A 15,019-nucleotide genomic window follows, 5' to 3' on the forward strand; every position below is an offset into this window, starting at 1 on the left:
ATTAACGCTCAAACCCGGATACTTGTGGTCTCTTGTGGCAAGCAAGCCAAAAGGGTTTCTCTCCGAGTGAGTCAGCAGGAGCTGTGCAAAGATGGGCCTTCCCAGAGCCCTTGCCCGTATTACCAGGTGTCCAGCTTCCCCGGGCATCATTTACTAGCACCCCTTGTCTTGCCAGTAGGTCACTGAGCGCCGTGTACTGCAGAGCCAGAGGTGCGGTGGGGGGGGGGGGGGGGGGGTGGTTGTCACTAGGAATTGTAGCGTTTAGCAGGTCCCGGGTAAGTTGAAGGCAGCTTTCCTTTGATGGCTGGCGCTGCACGGGATCACTGGGTGCACGATCCAAGAGTGAATTGTTGAGGGGATCTGAAGCACTCGTTAATTAGCGAGTAATAGGAAGCAGAAGGGTTGCTGTAGGCTAGAGAGTTCTTGGACTGCAGTAAGTGCCACGCTTAGAACGGGGTTTGGGTGTTTTTTAGGAAGGGTCACTTCTCACACCAGGCTGTGTTTTCACTTTCTTCTTTAAATCTCAGTCTTGCTGGCCTTTGTCAACAAGCTGGAGACAGGAGTCGGTGCGCACACTTTGTTAGAGGCGTGCAGTTTTAGTTTTGGCTCACTGTCTCAGCTGTGCAGAAAACGCAACAGAAAGCAGGTTTTGACTGGCGTGTAAAACGCTGTCCTGTACCAGACAATTCAGCGAGGTTGTTGATATCATCACGGAGCCAAGTTATCTCCAGCTTTGAAAAATTGCTATTTTTTTTTTATTTTTTTTTTTTTCCCCTGAAAGCCACATGCAGTAACTAATTTATGGTTAATCTTTCCTTAGGTTTGTAATAAAATAATTTTTCTGATGAGTTTTGTGGGTAACTGTGGAACCTTTACTAGAGGATACAAGGCAATGATCATGGATGTGGAGTTCCTTTATCACCTGCTGTACCTTCTGATTTGCGCTCTGGGGCTCTTCGTACATGAATTCTTTTACAGTTTGTTGGTAGGTATTTGCCCTCAGAATGTTTTTCTGTCCGTGTGCTTGTAAAGTCCCATCTCAGGCACATCTAGATGTGTCATAGACCGCTTGCTTTCTGTTTTGCTACTGGGTGTTGTACAGGCACTCTTAAGAACTGTACGCTGGAAATTTTGCTTGGGAGAGGTTACGGTGGGAGGCTACAGGACTCCTGCCACATCTCCTCTCCCTGATTTCAAAGCACAAGCAGCGATTGTTTTGTTGTTCTCACGTATATTATACAAGGGATGTTTAAGGTTAAATTTCGTTGAAATTGCTTATTACAGTAAATACCTTCATTGCAACTGCATACCTATTTAGCATTTCCCTGTCTAGGTTAGTCCTCAGACTTCCAAGGCAAAGGTTTTCTACGTTTTGCTTGTGACCCTGCTCTGACATCCAAGATAATAAAACAATTTTAAAATGGCGTGACTCGAAGTAATACGCCTGGTGAAGGTTTAAGCCTTCTTAAGGTCATATAAGCTCTTGCATGAGGGGGAAAAAAAGTCATGGAAAAAAATCTAGCTGTGGAAATGTCAACTGAACGACAGGCACTTTTGGAGTTACCGAGCTATGAGTAAGAGGTGCGCAGTCTTTAAGAGGGCTTACTCTGCTCTTGTCTGTAACTGCAACGTGGTGTCCATGCTTTTTGAGCACTTGGTTACCTTCGGAGTGTGTCCTTAGCTGTAGCGAGGCTCCAGACCCCACACGACTGACACGGATGCCTCGCATCTGTGTTTTTTCTGTTTGGTGTGGAATTCATCTTGCACAGCACAGTATTACTAAGAATAAGCACTGAAGGAGTAGATCTAGTGTTGGTGGAGAAAATGTGTCACTTCTAAAGCAAACCTTAAATCTCATTCAGAACACTGGTTTTGTCCCTTTGTTGGGTGCTCATTACATCCTCTGGTAACTGAATTGGTTATTTTTTGTATTCGTGTAGGTCCAATTTAACAAATACCCGTTCTCTCACTGTCAACCAGCATAGCCAGCAACCTGCCAGGGCTGTGCCGGTGCACTGTCACAGACCCAGCAGAGTGAGAAATGAAGCAAACATCTGTAAAGAAATTTAAACAAAGAATTTGGGCAAAAAAATACTGCTCAGTTAATTCTACACTCAATGAACTAAGAGTTAAAGGAAATAGCTAATTGCATTTTGAAACGAGCTGTTTTGAGGGTGTGATGGGGCACATAGTACTATAAAAAAGACACAGCAGCTTTATGCTTAAACCACACGCTGTGTATCAAGCACTTCAGCAAGAATACCTGCCCTCACGCCAGGCAGGGACGACTTCCCCAGCTGCTGCTCAGGACTGGAGTCCGTGAAGTGCAGATGAAGAGGAGGGTACAGCTGCCTCCATTCTTCACGTTTCAAAGCACGCGGCGCAAGAGTGGAACAGTGGGGGTGAGGCACCCCATCTCCCTCGCATCCTGCTGTATTTTCCTTTGCGAATATGTTAAATTTCAGATCACTATAAAAAGGTAAAAAAAAAAAGTGGTGCTTTAAATAGTCTTTAAAATATCAGATAGGTGTTCTGCCCCATGTTAGGCCAACACGTAGCGTGCCACCGGTGGTATTGGTAGTGCACGTGAGAAACAGCCTTTGCTTTTGTCCGTTGTCCCCCAGCTCTTTGACTTGGTGTACCGAGAGGAGACTTTGCTGAACGTCATCAAAAGCGTCACTCGCAACGGGCGTTCCATCATCCTGACCGCTGTTCTGGCTCTCATCTTGGTCTACCTGTTCTCCATAGTGGGGTACCTCTTCTTCAAAGATGACTTTATCCTAGAAGTCGACAAGCTCCCTAACGAAACGTTGCTGCCAGGTTGGTACAGGCGACTCCTGTCAAGGGTTTGTGTTGAAGAAAGTCGTGGGCTTTTGTTCCCCGCGGCACGCGGAGTGTCTTCCACCTTCTGCAAGACAAGTCTTCCACCTTCACCAGTTTGACAATTTCTTTCTCATAAAGGACACTATTTTTTAAATAAAATTTAAAAAAAACCCAAACAAACAACAGCAAACTGATGGAGACAAATGGATACTCCAGTATTTTTACAAAACGCTGCAATCTGCTGCAACCTGGAGGGATGGGAGGGAGGAACCCCTGGAGATAGCGCTTGGGCTCTTCTGCACATGGTTGAGATTTCTCCCCTCACTGTTTGCTAAAACAGTTGAGATTATCTAATTCAGTTACAGCTACTCCCTCCCTCAGTTTAATTACAAGCAGACTTAAGGTAGGCCATCGTGGAAAAGGGCTCTGCACGGGGAGAATTCTGTTCTGGCTCTGTTTGCCAGATCTTGAATGCTTATATTGGCTTTTAATGGTGGGGTTTAGTTTCAACTAACAAAAATGAATATTTTATCTGAAGTAACAGACTGACCATAAATGAAGGGCATCAAAGGGCGTTAAAGAGCTGATCCTGTGACGTAGAGGTTTATCTTACTAATTCTTTTTTGTTCATAGTTTTATAGACTCTATTAACCTCCCTTAAATACTTGCTACAGTTTAAACTCCGTAGCAGACTTCCTTGTGCTGACCTTAGGTTGCTCATTGTAAGTTAAAAACTAGAGGGTTTTTTTCTATCCTGCAGCATCGAGCTACTAACTTGGTGGGAAGCACAGAAATGAAATTAGTTAGAGGAGAGGTTTAGGGTTTTGTCTTACTCTGTCTTTGTTTTTTTTTTCTCTGACACCTGAGCTATTCAGATAAACATTATTTGACATTCCCGCTATTTTTTCTAATTTTGCTGCCAACCCTGTGAGAGACTCAAACCTCGCTGACCCTATCATTCCACATTTCCATGCCGCTGGAGGAATGCCCAAGACATATTACTGTGTGGCAGTGGGTTTGTTTTGATACTTGCAAGGCACTGAAAGACAAGTTTTCAAGGCACCTTCAGAACTCACTGTGCACTAGAACATAGTAATTTCGGAACAATTTCAATTACTCTCTCAGCTTTGGAGCTGATGCAAAATTAATGCACAACTTCGGTATTTAATTCATAGAAATATGAAGAATTTTATGTTTGCATTTAAAATCACCGAATGTGTAAATCAGAAAGTACTGTGCCCTTCTAAACCCTAGGATAATATACTGTGCTAAATCTGCCTAGTAATTGCACACTGAATGTGATGGCGCACCTTAATATCTGAGGAGTAATCTTGCAAAACGTACAAAACGTTAAGCTATCCATTTGATTCATCACCTTCTGATTTTAGATCGCACGGAACCAGGCGAGACCATGACCGGGGAGTTTCTCTATTCAGATGTATGCAAAGCAGGTAGCAGTGAAAACTGTTCTTCAGTCATTCCTTCAGACCGTAAGTATCTGCTGTTGAATTCATAGCTCACACCGTGAGTTTACACGCTTCTTCTAGTTAAGCACCTTAATTTTTAAAAAAAATCTTTTTTTTTTTTATTTCTATGCAATAAATTGGAGAACAAAGCTATCGTGACAGTATCTAACATGAAAAAGGATTAATTTAGGCCGACAGCATAAATGACATTTGTTACACGAAGTAATTAAACTAGAGAAACTTAGAACTAAACCATACTTGACTAAACCACTGTCATTCTTTAATTTTCTACCTTATCAAGTTGAGAAGGAAGTGATGCAGTTCACCTCTTTGCAAAGTTTATTATTTTAAAATGTTAGGCTCTTAAATGTAATCTCAGAGGATAATACCCTGTGAAATATGGAGCAGAACGTCGTTTATTGTCAGCATTATTCTATCTAGCTAACGAAGGAAACTGGTTTTAATATCATGGCAGGAAGTACTCAATGAATTAAGTCGACAGGGTAGGTTTTGGGGGTTTTTGAGATCAAAAAAGTGCGTGCAAGATATTACTTGCAGCATGATCGACAGCCTCAGTTTGGGTATTGAAATATTTCAGTTTTATTTTCTAGAAAATGTAATTTACCTCTCGGAGATTTATGATGCTGGCTGTGAGAGCCAGACAGCACATCGCTATTTCTCTTAGAAGTGGAGCTCTTATACGGTCAAATGTTTCAAAGGTCAATAATGGCCACGAGCCCCTGCTCGCAAGAGGAGATGGCTCTGTTTTGCTCGAGTGTCCTCTTTGATCAACTGAGGTTCAGCACTGGTACAAGAATAGCTGCTTTATTCAGCTCTAGGAGGAGCGTGCTGTTCTCTTTATACACTCTGTCTGCAGCAAGGAGAACGCCAGAGATGTTTTGATATCGTAAATAAACAACCTGCTATCAGGGTCTTGTGTGGCCAGGGATATTAACGACGCCCAAATCTTTGGCCATTTCTCTGCCATCTTGGGTTTTGGCTGTTTCTGGATTGCAGGGGGATTTGGGCCTTTCTCAAGCTGTCCGTGAGAAGGTGGGATCCGCTCATGGGCATTTTTATGACGAAGTGGAAGTCATGGGGCTTTTAATGTGTACAGGGAGAGTATGTGAGATCAGGTAATTAATTCTAGCAGTTCTGCAACTGAAACAGTGAAGTTGGAGGCTTCCGCCAAATGGAGAGGGGTCAAAAAGAGTGTGTTACTTTTTTAGTAAAATGCTGTTTCCACAAGCGGTGATATTTTAGCCATTTGAAAAATACGAGTCGAAGTTGCCATTTTGAGTGCAGCCCAAAGGCTGTGCAATCTGTTAGGCACCAAGGGAGAGTGTAAGAGGCAACACTTTGTCCTCTGAGCTGTCAGAAAGCTATGATTCTGTATAAACAGGCATCTGCTCATCTGAGCTATGCATGCTAACAGAAACGGAGAGAGAGATTTAACGGAGTCAAAGACAGCAGTTGGAGCACACAGGAGGACTCTGCTGGTGGGGAGGGAAGGGCAGGCGGGAGCCGGAGCAGAGACCCGCTCCCAGGTCGGCCCCGTGCGAGAGCTGAGGGGGTCTGCAACGCTGGCTGGAAACCTGGCAGTTTTTGCCAAGGGGGGAGAGCGAGCATAACCAGCAAAGAATGGAGAGGATTATTTAACACCCATCTTCTTGCCTTTGAAACGTGTCTTTGCTTGCTGTGTTCGTAGAACTGATTGCTGAAGAAATGGAGGAAGAGAATAAAGAGCATACGTGCGAGACGTTACTGATGTGCATTGTTACTGTACTGAGTCATGGGCTCAGGAGTGGGGGTGGAGTAGGTGATGTGCTCAGGAAACCATCCAAAGAGGTAAATTATCACTGAATGGGGGCGGAAGAGTGATAACCGTGTAGGGCTGGGGATCTAGTTCTGCTGGGGAAAATGTGTATACACTCCCTTTCAACAGATGTAGGATACACCGCAACTAGAAGGGACCACACTTTCTCTCTGGGTAATATAGTTAAATCTCTGTAGTGTCAGACTAAACAGCATCCAGGTCAAACAAGCTTCTACCCATCCTTTTTCCTAAGGCTTTTATAGCTTGAGGGCAGTCCTGAATGGGGCCCAAAAGAACAGAAATGGGATAGCCAACAGTCTGCTTTGGGAGATCGGGGTGTGAAGAAATAAGTCCAAGCTAGTGAGGGAGTAGCATGAGGTAGCAGAATGAAAACGCGGTGTCAGCTGTTATGCTCGTGGCATGAGTTTCTGTGGGGAGCATCCCTAGGGCAAGGTAAGATGTGTGAAACAGGGAATGGGTGGGGGGACAGGGACCGGGGCGGGTTGGAGCTGGGACTGTGGGAAGAAAGGAAGGAAGGAAGGAAGGATGTTGTTTGGAGCCATTGTCAGAGAGCCAGGACCAGTCAAAGCAGAAGAAATTTTTCAGAATACCCAAAGCTGCCCGTCCAGCCGCTTCTTTAGCTGACTGAGCCCATTTGAGGCTCGAGCTGTCTTCCCTCTGGTCATTCCCCAAAACCACGGTAGGGGCCAAAGGAGCAGTCTTGGTCAGAGTGAACGCTTTTCTGTACTGTCTGCAATTTCAAAGTGTTTTCTAATATTTAGCCTTGCCAGCTTACAATGGTTTAAAAATTACATAATTCTTAACAAAAAGTCTGGGGTTAGGTATTTGGGTATTCAGGCCTGCAATAAATATGAAATATGTACCAGGAAGTCCAACTTAGTATCCACGTACATAGTTGTTAGCATAAATGAAATTAATACTACTAAATTCCAGTAAAGAACTTTATGGTCAGCACTGGTACTATATGGATATATAGAAGTTTAATATATGGATATGATTTGGATGGGCTTGCCGGGCGGGAGCGAGGAGAGAACAAATTAATTTCAGTGTGTGTGTGAGGAGAGAACAAATTTCAGTGTGTGTGAGAGACAAGGACAGACTTGGACACGGTAAGGAGACAGGGCGACTGCAGAGATCGCGTGCTGGTAGCTGACTAATTCGGCTTTTCTTCCAGTAATCTCGCATTTTAGTTTCACTTAATGTTTTGAGCTGTAAGTTATCGTTGGAGAGCATCAGAAATGGAGGCTCTGAAGGGAGGGGTTGTGGGGCAGCATACTCTGTTCCTGAACCGAAAAAGGCATGGTGAGGGTTAGATGTGCACGTATTTGGGTTGTTAATTATCAAAATATGTATCTTGCAGGAACCTCTCTTTGCTGCTAGAGTGATATACGATCTGTTATTCTTCTTCATGGTGATCATTATTGTCCTCAACCTGATTTTTGGTGTGATCATTGACACTTTTGCTGATTTAAGGAGTGAAAAACAGAAGAAAGAAGAAATTTTAAAAACGACTTGCTTTATTTGTGGTAAGTGTAGAAACACACTTAAGAAGAAGGGGTTGCTCTGTCAAAGTCAGAGATAGCTGCAAACTCGCAGGAAACAGGAGTCTGGAATTACCGACTGCTCCTACCTTGCATTCCTCAGCCGGTTGATATTCTCGGGTACCACGTGCACAGGAGCTTGGCAGCAGGAAGAGATGGGGAATGTATGCTCAGTATACCATTTTTTTCTAAAATCCACAGTTTCTGTTTCTCCTGTAGTTCAAATAATAGTTTTCTATTGGGATGGGAGAGATTTTTCTAAGCAGTCATTTTTTCCAAGGGTACAAAGTGTTGAGTGGTGCCCGTGAAAGTTTTTCCTATCAGGAGAGTGGGAATTAGCTGCCGAGGCGTTGAGGCCGGTGTGGTTAAATGACATGGTCATGCCCAAGTTGCATAACCCACAGACTGCCAGAAGTAACTCTTGGAAGTTTGCAGCAAAGCAAGTGTTGCTTCTGGTATCGTTTTGCCTAAAAATAGGAGGCGCGTTATGAAATCCAAGAAACCGATTGCATCCGAGGTAGCTACCTTTTTTTTAACCCACAGTTTTCTGTTACATATCAGTGTGAGCAGCACGTGTTAGGCCTTTTTTTCCTCTTCTCACTGCATTGTGGCCATTTGTTGGAGAGTTTCTCCCAGTTACTCAGTGTGCATTTAAGAATAATGGTGACTTAAGCGCAGCAGACTGTAGAAACAGGTTTTGTTTTCAGAGCTCATTTTCTTTGTACCGGTTTGTAAATACTAAGGGTTATATATGTGTCACTCTTGTAGGTTTGGAAAGAGATAAGTTTGATAACAAGACAGTCACATTTGAAGAGCACATTAAAGAAGAGCACAATATGTGGCATTATTTGTGCTTTATTGTGTTAGTGAAAGTAAAAGATTCAACAGAATATACAGGACCGGAAAGTTATGTGGCAGAAATGATCAAGGTGAGTTTTGGAGTTTTGCCTTTTTTTTTTTTTTTCCTACATTAGACCAATTTACTGGTGTATTTGGTAAATATAGTACTCTATTTTATTTATTTTGTAAGCAAAAACTTGGAGTGCAATGTTTTTTTTTTTTTACAACAGTAGGCTTAATCCAGTGCCTCTCCTTCTAGAAGCATCTTTTTTAAAGACACTGTACTTCAGGTGTCCTTGGCAAGATACCTCGGTAAGAGACATTGTGTTGATGGCAGCACGCTGCAAAGCGGGGGCCCACAGGTGGGACCCGACTTAAACTGACCTGTAGGATTTGTTGTCATATGATTTTTACCTTAATATTTTAAGAAACTGAAATGAGTGTCCATTCAATTGTAGGGCCTTTTAATGAGGGAATTAAAAGCCTCGTCTCTGCCAAGCTCCAGGTTCAGAGCTCCTGGAATTAGATCCTAAACCCCGGTTTGTGTGTCTTCTGGCTGGTTAGCAAAAGCTCTTTCTGATCTATAACATTTCAGTTAGCTATTTGTTTGCCTTGAGGCAAATAAATACCAGAATACTTTTCTTTCTTGTCTCTAGCTTTTTTGCTGCAGAGGCACAACCTCTCTTTAAGTGGGCGGTTTGTCACGGCCCGGTCAGGGTGTAAATCCCACCAAGATCTCTCAGAGGTTAAACATGTTACTTCGGGGTCGCTACGACGTATGTCCTAGTTCTGAATTTCTGCCTCTGTAACGAGGGCTTAAAGAAATCTTGTGAGCAGTCACCTGATAGAGGATTAGCACGGGGAGATAACTTAGTACATCACTGCTGCTTTCTAGTCGGGCTGATTATATTGCTCCCTTTCTTTATCCCGCTGCAGCATGCATTGCTTCAGGGGGAAGAACTGTACTCTTTTAAATGTTTCTGCTTATAAAAGACAACTTCGTGTTAAAACCGTTTTTAAAAAAAGACGTTTTCAGTAACAGACGGTTTATTAACGAATTATTATTTCAGATAAGAACCAAAAAGTAGTCACTGAATATGTTTGCAATCAACACAAAAATTGGATAACTTCTATCAGAATTCCCATTCAGAGAAGTGTCAGCAAGGGCTAATGACTATGTGTTGAATGGGAATATGGATAAATTATGCACAGACCAAGCGTCTCATGCAGATGCAGTTTTATATAACCCTGTGCTCTAGGTAGGGGTTTGGAGTGTGCATCGTAGTTGGTGGGTTTTTCGCATTTCGCGAGCCAGTTTTAAATTGAGAGCTACCAGCAGGGTCTCGCTGCCGTGCTGTTGCAAGCGTGCTGTAACTGTGTGAGCTGTGGCATAGGGAGCAAATCTGCTTTGCACATCAGTGATGTGCCAGGACCCGGCGCAGGCGTGACCGGGGCCACCGCTGCCCTGGCACCGTCGTTCTCGGCGGCGTTTTGCAGCTGGCATATTCCTTAGGACTGATCTGGCAAAGCTTACTCTGAAAATCAGAAGCAATTTCCTCCCTTCATCCTTTTACATTAAAAACATTCTTTTCTGCCCTAGAAAATCTGAGTGCAAAACATGTTGAATATGTTTCTCTACCAGACCTGCTTTAAATACTTCCATAAGAGTCAGAAATCCTTTTTTCTGCCTTAGGTGTATCTAGGAGTAACACGGTTCATCTTTTAGTTAAGCCTCTGTCTTCGTCCCATGAACTTAGAACAGGCAAAAGAAAAGCCTTAAACTTGTCAGTGGTTCCAAAGATTGAGAGTCACCTGTGAGAGGTGATGGTTTATTTTGTTATTTGTACAGAAGGCAAATGGGAACCTGGGGTTGCTTCATGTCTGCAGCTCCCAGGTTATCCTGGAAAGCCTACTTATGTCATGGTTAGATTGAAAAGGGATTTTCTCCCCACGTTTTCAGACTGAAGGTGGCACTCTAACATCTTCGATAATGACAAAGATGGGGCATGTCTTTTCCATGGGCTGTTATGCGGTACCATTGTTCAACTGCAATTTATACCCATTTTTAGTAGTTGAGGGTAGGAAGCATGATGTGCTCCTGATCATGCCGTGATGACAGAATACATCTCCAACACCCTTCACCTTTGCTCTGTCTCCCAACGAAATATCTTTAGCAAAGTCTTGGATTTCTGCCTTTTGGCAATAGTAAAAGTAAAAAAAAATAAAATAAAAAAGTCACCTCTGCCATTTACTATTTGTGGGTTGTTCCAATACCACAGAACATAAAAAAAACCAAAACAAAACAAAATTAATTTAAGACACTAAAATTATATCCAACCATCAGCTTGTGAGTTGCATCCAGTGCTGCTTGTAAGGTGCTTGAAAGATATTTTAAGCACCGTGGTATCAAAAGAATCCTGGACAATTTCACTTATGCCAGTTAGTGAATATTCAGAAGCTTAAGAGAGTGATCCTGAATTTTTATGTTTTCTTGTCTAAAAATAGTGTCTGTAGAAAGGCAATTTTGAGGATTTCCACTGTACTGGAGATGGCAGAGCTGAATCTTGCCCATAGAATTCATCTTGTAGCCTGGAGGAATCTGACCCAGCATAAAAAGAAATTGTAGCCTCGAAAATCAATGATTAACTATAGCTCTTCAGTGGCTTTTCTATTTCTTTATAGACAGAAGCTCATCAAGTTAAAATGCAGTGTGTGGAAAGAAGTCAACAGTTAAACTTGGGAACAGAGTTTAAGGTTTAGAAGTATCCTGAACGCTGTAAGCCTGATCAAAATAACAAATAAAAACCCCAGTGGTCTGACAAAAGAAAATCTAATATACTGTACTGACAGTACTGATTGGTACTTCCATTAGGTTTTTCTGATACGAATATGGGTCTGTTTGTGCTTGTGATTGTGGTTTTGCCCAAGCTGCCCCGTGTTTGCGGGGCGCGGTGTGCTCGTGTCCCGCCGCGTGGGAAGCCCGCCTGCGGGGGTCTCGTAGCTGCCCGTCCAGATTTGTGATGGGAGGCCTGGAACCCATCGCCAGCTTTTCTTTCCCCCTGGAACTAGGGATAATACTGACTTTCATCGGTGAGGTGAGCCTGTGCCTGCCGTGAGGTATGATGTGCAGCTTGGGATAGCTGAAGGATCTTGGCAGGGAATTGCTCGGGCGATGCAAGGGGGAAATGGGTTTGCTGGGTCTGTTTGGTGTAGAAGCTGAGCTTGCGTGCACACCCCAGCTGCTGCCCTGACTCACCCACTGCCCCGAAGCCCTCACCAGCCCTGGCGAGGTTGAAAACCTCATGGAATTCAGGAGGTGGAACAGAGGCTTGGCGTGAAGCAGCTCACCTCTGAACCGCGTTGTTGAGCCCCCTCCTGACATCTGTTCAGTAGCCCCGACAGTACTGCAAGGATGTGAGAAAACATCTAGTGGTAACCGAGACCGTCTGCAGTTCCTGGTGTTTCCAAAGCCCTCCTGATGACCTAACTTGGGTTCATCTGGCTAAATCACTGCAGATGTGCCCTTAAGATAGCCATGGATCAATGGCTTCTGAAAAGGGTTTATCTGGCAAGAACACTAATGGTGCTGCAGGGCTGGTAGCCCCGTGCCGGCGGTGTTTCCCAGGAACAAAGGCGGAGGGCTCAGCTGCTGGGTGGCTTTGTAGTCACCAGGGAAGATCAGGTGATGTCTGAATAATAGCGAGTGTGTGGGAGGTGGGGGGATCCACTTATCGTGTTGGCCAGACATTGACATCCACACCCAAATGACTAATGTGAACTCGGGTGCAACTCCCTACAGATTAGTTCATTTAAGTGTCTTATCTACCCATCCTGTCTTGAGAATTTCTTCTTAAGTTTTCTGCCTTTGCCCACAGTCACTGTGGCAGCCTCGCGAGCAGCAGCCCCATCAGTGCAGCTGCCACTTGTGTCTTGGCAAAGCTCTGCTATAAACAGCTGTTTGCAAGCATTTGTAATATGTAAAAAATTCTTACTCTGAAGCTCGATACATAAAAAAAAACCACATACAGGCTTGGGTTTTGTGTGCATTCATAGGCCGTTGTGCATGCAGCTGCAGCGTGCTGTCTCTTGCATGGACAAATATTTGCATACGCAGCTCCTGCATTCCCTAACGTGGGGATTTGCATATACACCTTCAGGTTTGATCAGGGTGGGGAAGAGCTGCATGGCTGCGAGTGATTTTTATGCACACAGATGTGCAGGTTAAAAAACAGAGGCTTGCTTGGGAAAGTTTTTAGCACAAAGTTTCTGAACTAGCTCTTGCAATTTCCACAGATTTTTTTTTTTTTCTTTTTAAACCTAGTGTTGCACCAAGCAGGTTACATGTCATTAACCTTTATTACAAAGTGAGGTAGAGAGGTGTAAGGGATTGCCCAAGCTCACATGTCCAGATTGAGAGTGCTGAGTCCTGAACCTTCAACTGGATTGTGTTGTCATTTGAAAATGAACCACTTATAAATAGGAGTGATGGTGCAGATATCCTTAAAGAGATTTGGAATGGAAATGGAGGCTGGAGTTTTCCTTTTGTGCCCTAATTGGCCTCTTTGTACAGAACTGGAGATTTAAATATACTATCAGGCTTTTTTTTTCTTTTTGTGTTGAGCTCTGTGCTGTACCAGAATTGGAAAGTATTTCTTATTACTGTTTTGAGTGTTCAGTGTAGCCTGTAACTTCTGCCAATATGTAGCCTCCTAGTAAGCAAAGGCAGGGTTTCATCAGTTGCAGGATTTTAAAATGACACCCTTCCAGAAGTGCAAGTTCAACTTGAAACCTCTCCTAAGGAGTTAACCACCCAGCCAGGATTGTCGCTGTGCTCTCAGTGATTCACAGCCTGCACGAGGCTCACGTGATGATGGCTTTGAAGGGTTACTGTGACCCCAGGCTCTGCATCAAATAGAAACCGGTCGGAGATGGCCGAGGAACAGGAACAGGGTGGCCCAAGTTACAGGAATAGCAAGTGGCAGGCCATGATGCTTCAAACCTGAAGCATTTCCAAAGGGGCTTAATGATTCCAGCATTGGTGAAAGCTGAAATTATAGTCTGAGAAAGTATTAGAAACTTAGTTACGTTCGTGTGCAATTTGTACTTGGACATCCTGTACTTTAGGGCAAAATCGAATAGAAAAGATTCATTATGTCCATACTTACCCGAGCAGCTGCAGACACAGGAGGGAGCAGCCCGTGCAAAGAACTTGTCTGCAGTTGCTCAGCTCCAGGGGAAGAAACTGGGGTTTCAGGGCTCGTGGTGGCAGTGGCACTGGGTGCAAGGCCAGGAGAGGAGGAGGAGGAGGACTGAGGAGGTCAGCATCTCAACTGGAGCTGGTGGTGCCTCATTTGGTGGCACCTTCCAAACAAGCTGCATCTTGAGATGCCTTACCAGAGTTAGCCAATATAATTACAGGGTTAATAAATAATAGCAGAGGCATAGAAGAGTCAAGAGGTGTGTTTGGCAGAAGGCCCTTGGCTGCTGGAAACACTGTGTCATAGGCACCAGGTCTGAGCTTTGCATTTCGATAGCGACGCAACTCGTTCCGCCCTTGGAATCGGCGCGAAGGTGCAAACCAGAAGCTGCACGGTGAGAAATGGTTGGTCAACCTCATCTTCCCCCCGCAGCCTTGGTATGCCCTTCCCTCCGGGGGTGTGCAAGCTGGCATGCCCTGCAGCGTGCTTTATTAAAAAAAAAAAAAAAAAAACCTTCCTGTTGCTGGCATTTAACCTTACAGGGCTGAGTTCTTGGTTTTCCCTGATAAACCACCCGGGCAGGTATATCCGTGCGGGGAATACTGGGTTAGCATCCCCACTGACGAGTCAAAAGGCTGAACGTGTGGCAGAAAAAAAGGGTCTGGGCGGGTGAAGAGAGAAGCAAAAGCTCCAGCCCAGTTCTGTGCAACGGTTTGTTTGCATAACGTGTCGGGGTTCGGGTGGATCCCGAAGCAGCTCGCAGGGTGGGCGCCGCGTCCCGGCTGCTGGGGCGCCGCCGGCGCGCGCCTGGGAGGGAGCGGGAAGGCTTCCAACTGGAAACCATCAAGAGGGACGGGACACACTGGGGAAAATAAACCGCTCGGTTTGCAAACGCTGGCCAGGACCAAAACGCCCCGCGGGGCTGTGTGCGCTCGCCGAGGAGGTGGCCCCGGGGCTGGGGTGAGGTGGCCGTCCCCTGAGTCATCGGTGCCGCCGCCTCCTCCAGCCCGTGACCCCGTGCCGGATGGGTTGTGCAAGAGGAGGTGGGTGACAGCAGCCGTGGCCACCAGCGGCTGTTTGTTCAGCCTTTGCATGCTTCATTGTTTCGTCCTGCCCGGGCGATGGTGGTGCAACACGGCCTACTTCAAACGGAGAGCTAAACAGCGCAGAAGTAGGTTGCTGCCGAGGGCTGGCACCGTCCTTGCTATTTAATCTGTGGCGACGGTGAAAAAGGAGATTTTTATACCATTCATCTTATATTATCAGCCTCCTGTTTAAAGCCGTGGTGCGTGTGAGGATTTGAAAATACTCTTA

General features: G+C 44.8%; 1 protein-coding gene across 12 annotated transcripts in view; it reads left to right on the plus strand.

Annotated features, from left to right (window-relative positions):
• Positions 1–15,019, plus strand: part of ITPR1 (inositol 1,4,5-trisphosphate receptor type 1) — a 177,296-nt gene that overhangs the window by 151,210 nt on the left and 11,067 nt on the right. For all 12 annotated transcript variants that reach the window (XM_042799767.1, XM_042799768.1, XM_042799772.1 and 9 more), the window contains 6 exons: positions 821–985; positions 2,625–2,820; positions 4,212–4,313; positions 5,998–6,137; positions 7,487–7,652; positions 8,436–8,596. In XM_042799767.1, coding sequence (XP_042655701.1) covers positions 821–985; positions 2,625–2,820; positions 4,212–4,313; positions 5,998–6,137; positions 7,487–7,652; positions 8,436–8,596 — 930 coding nt within the window. The remainder of the gene's footprint in view (positions 1–820; positions 986–2,624; positions 2,821–4,211; positions 4,314–5,997; positions 6,138–7,486; positions 7,653–8,435; positions 8,597–15,019) is intronic.

The sequence above is a fragment of the Tyto alba genome, unplaced genomic scaffold, assembly GCF_018691265.1.
Source record: "Tyto alba isolate M040663 unplaced genomic scaffold, T.alba_DEE_v4.0 Super-Scaffold_3, whole genome shotgun sequence".
In the NCBI taxonomy this organism is placed as follows: Eukaryota; Metazoa; Chordata; class Aves; order Strigiformes; family Tytonidae; genus Tyto; species Tyto alba.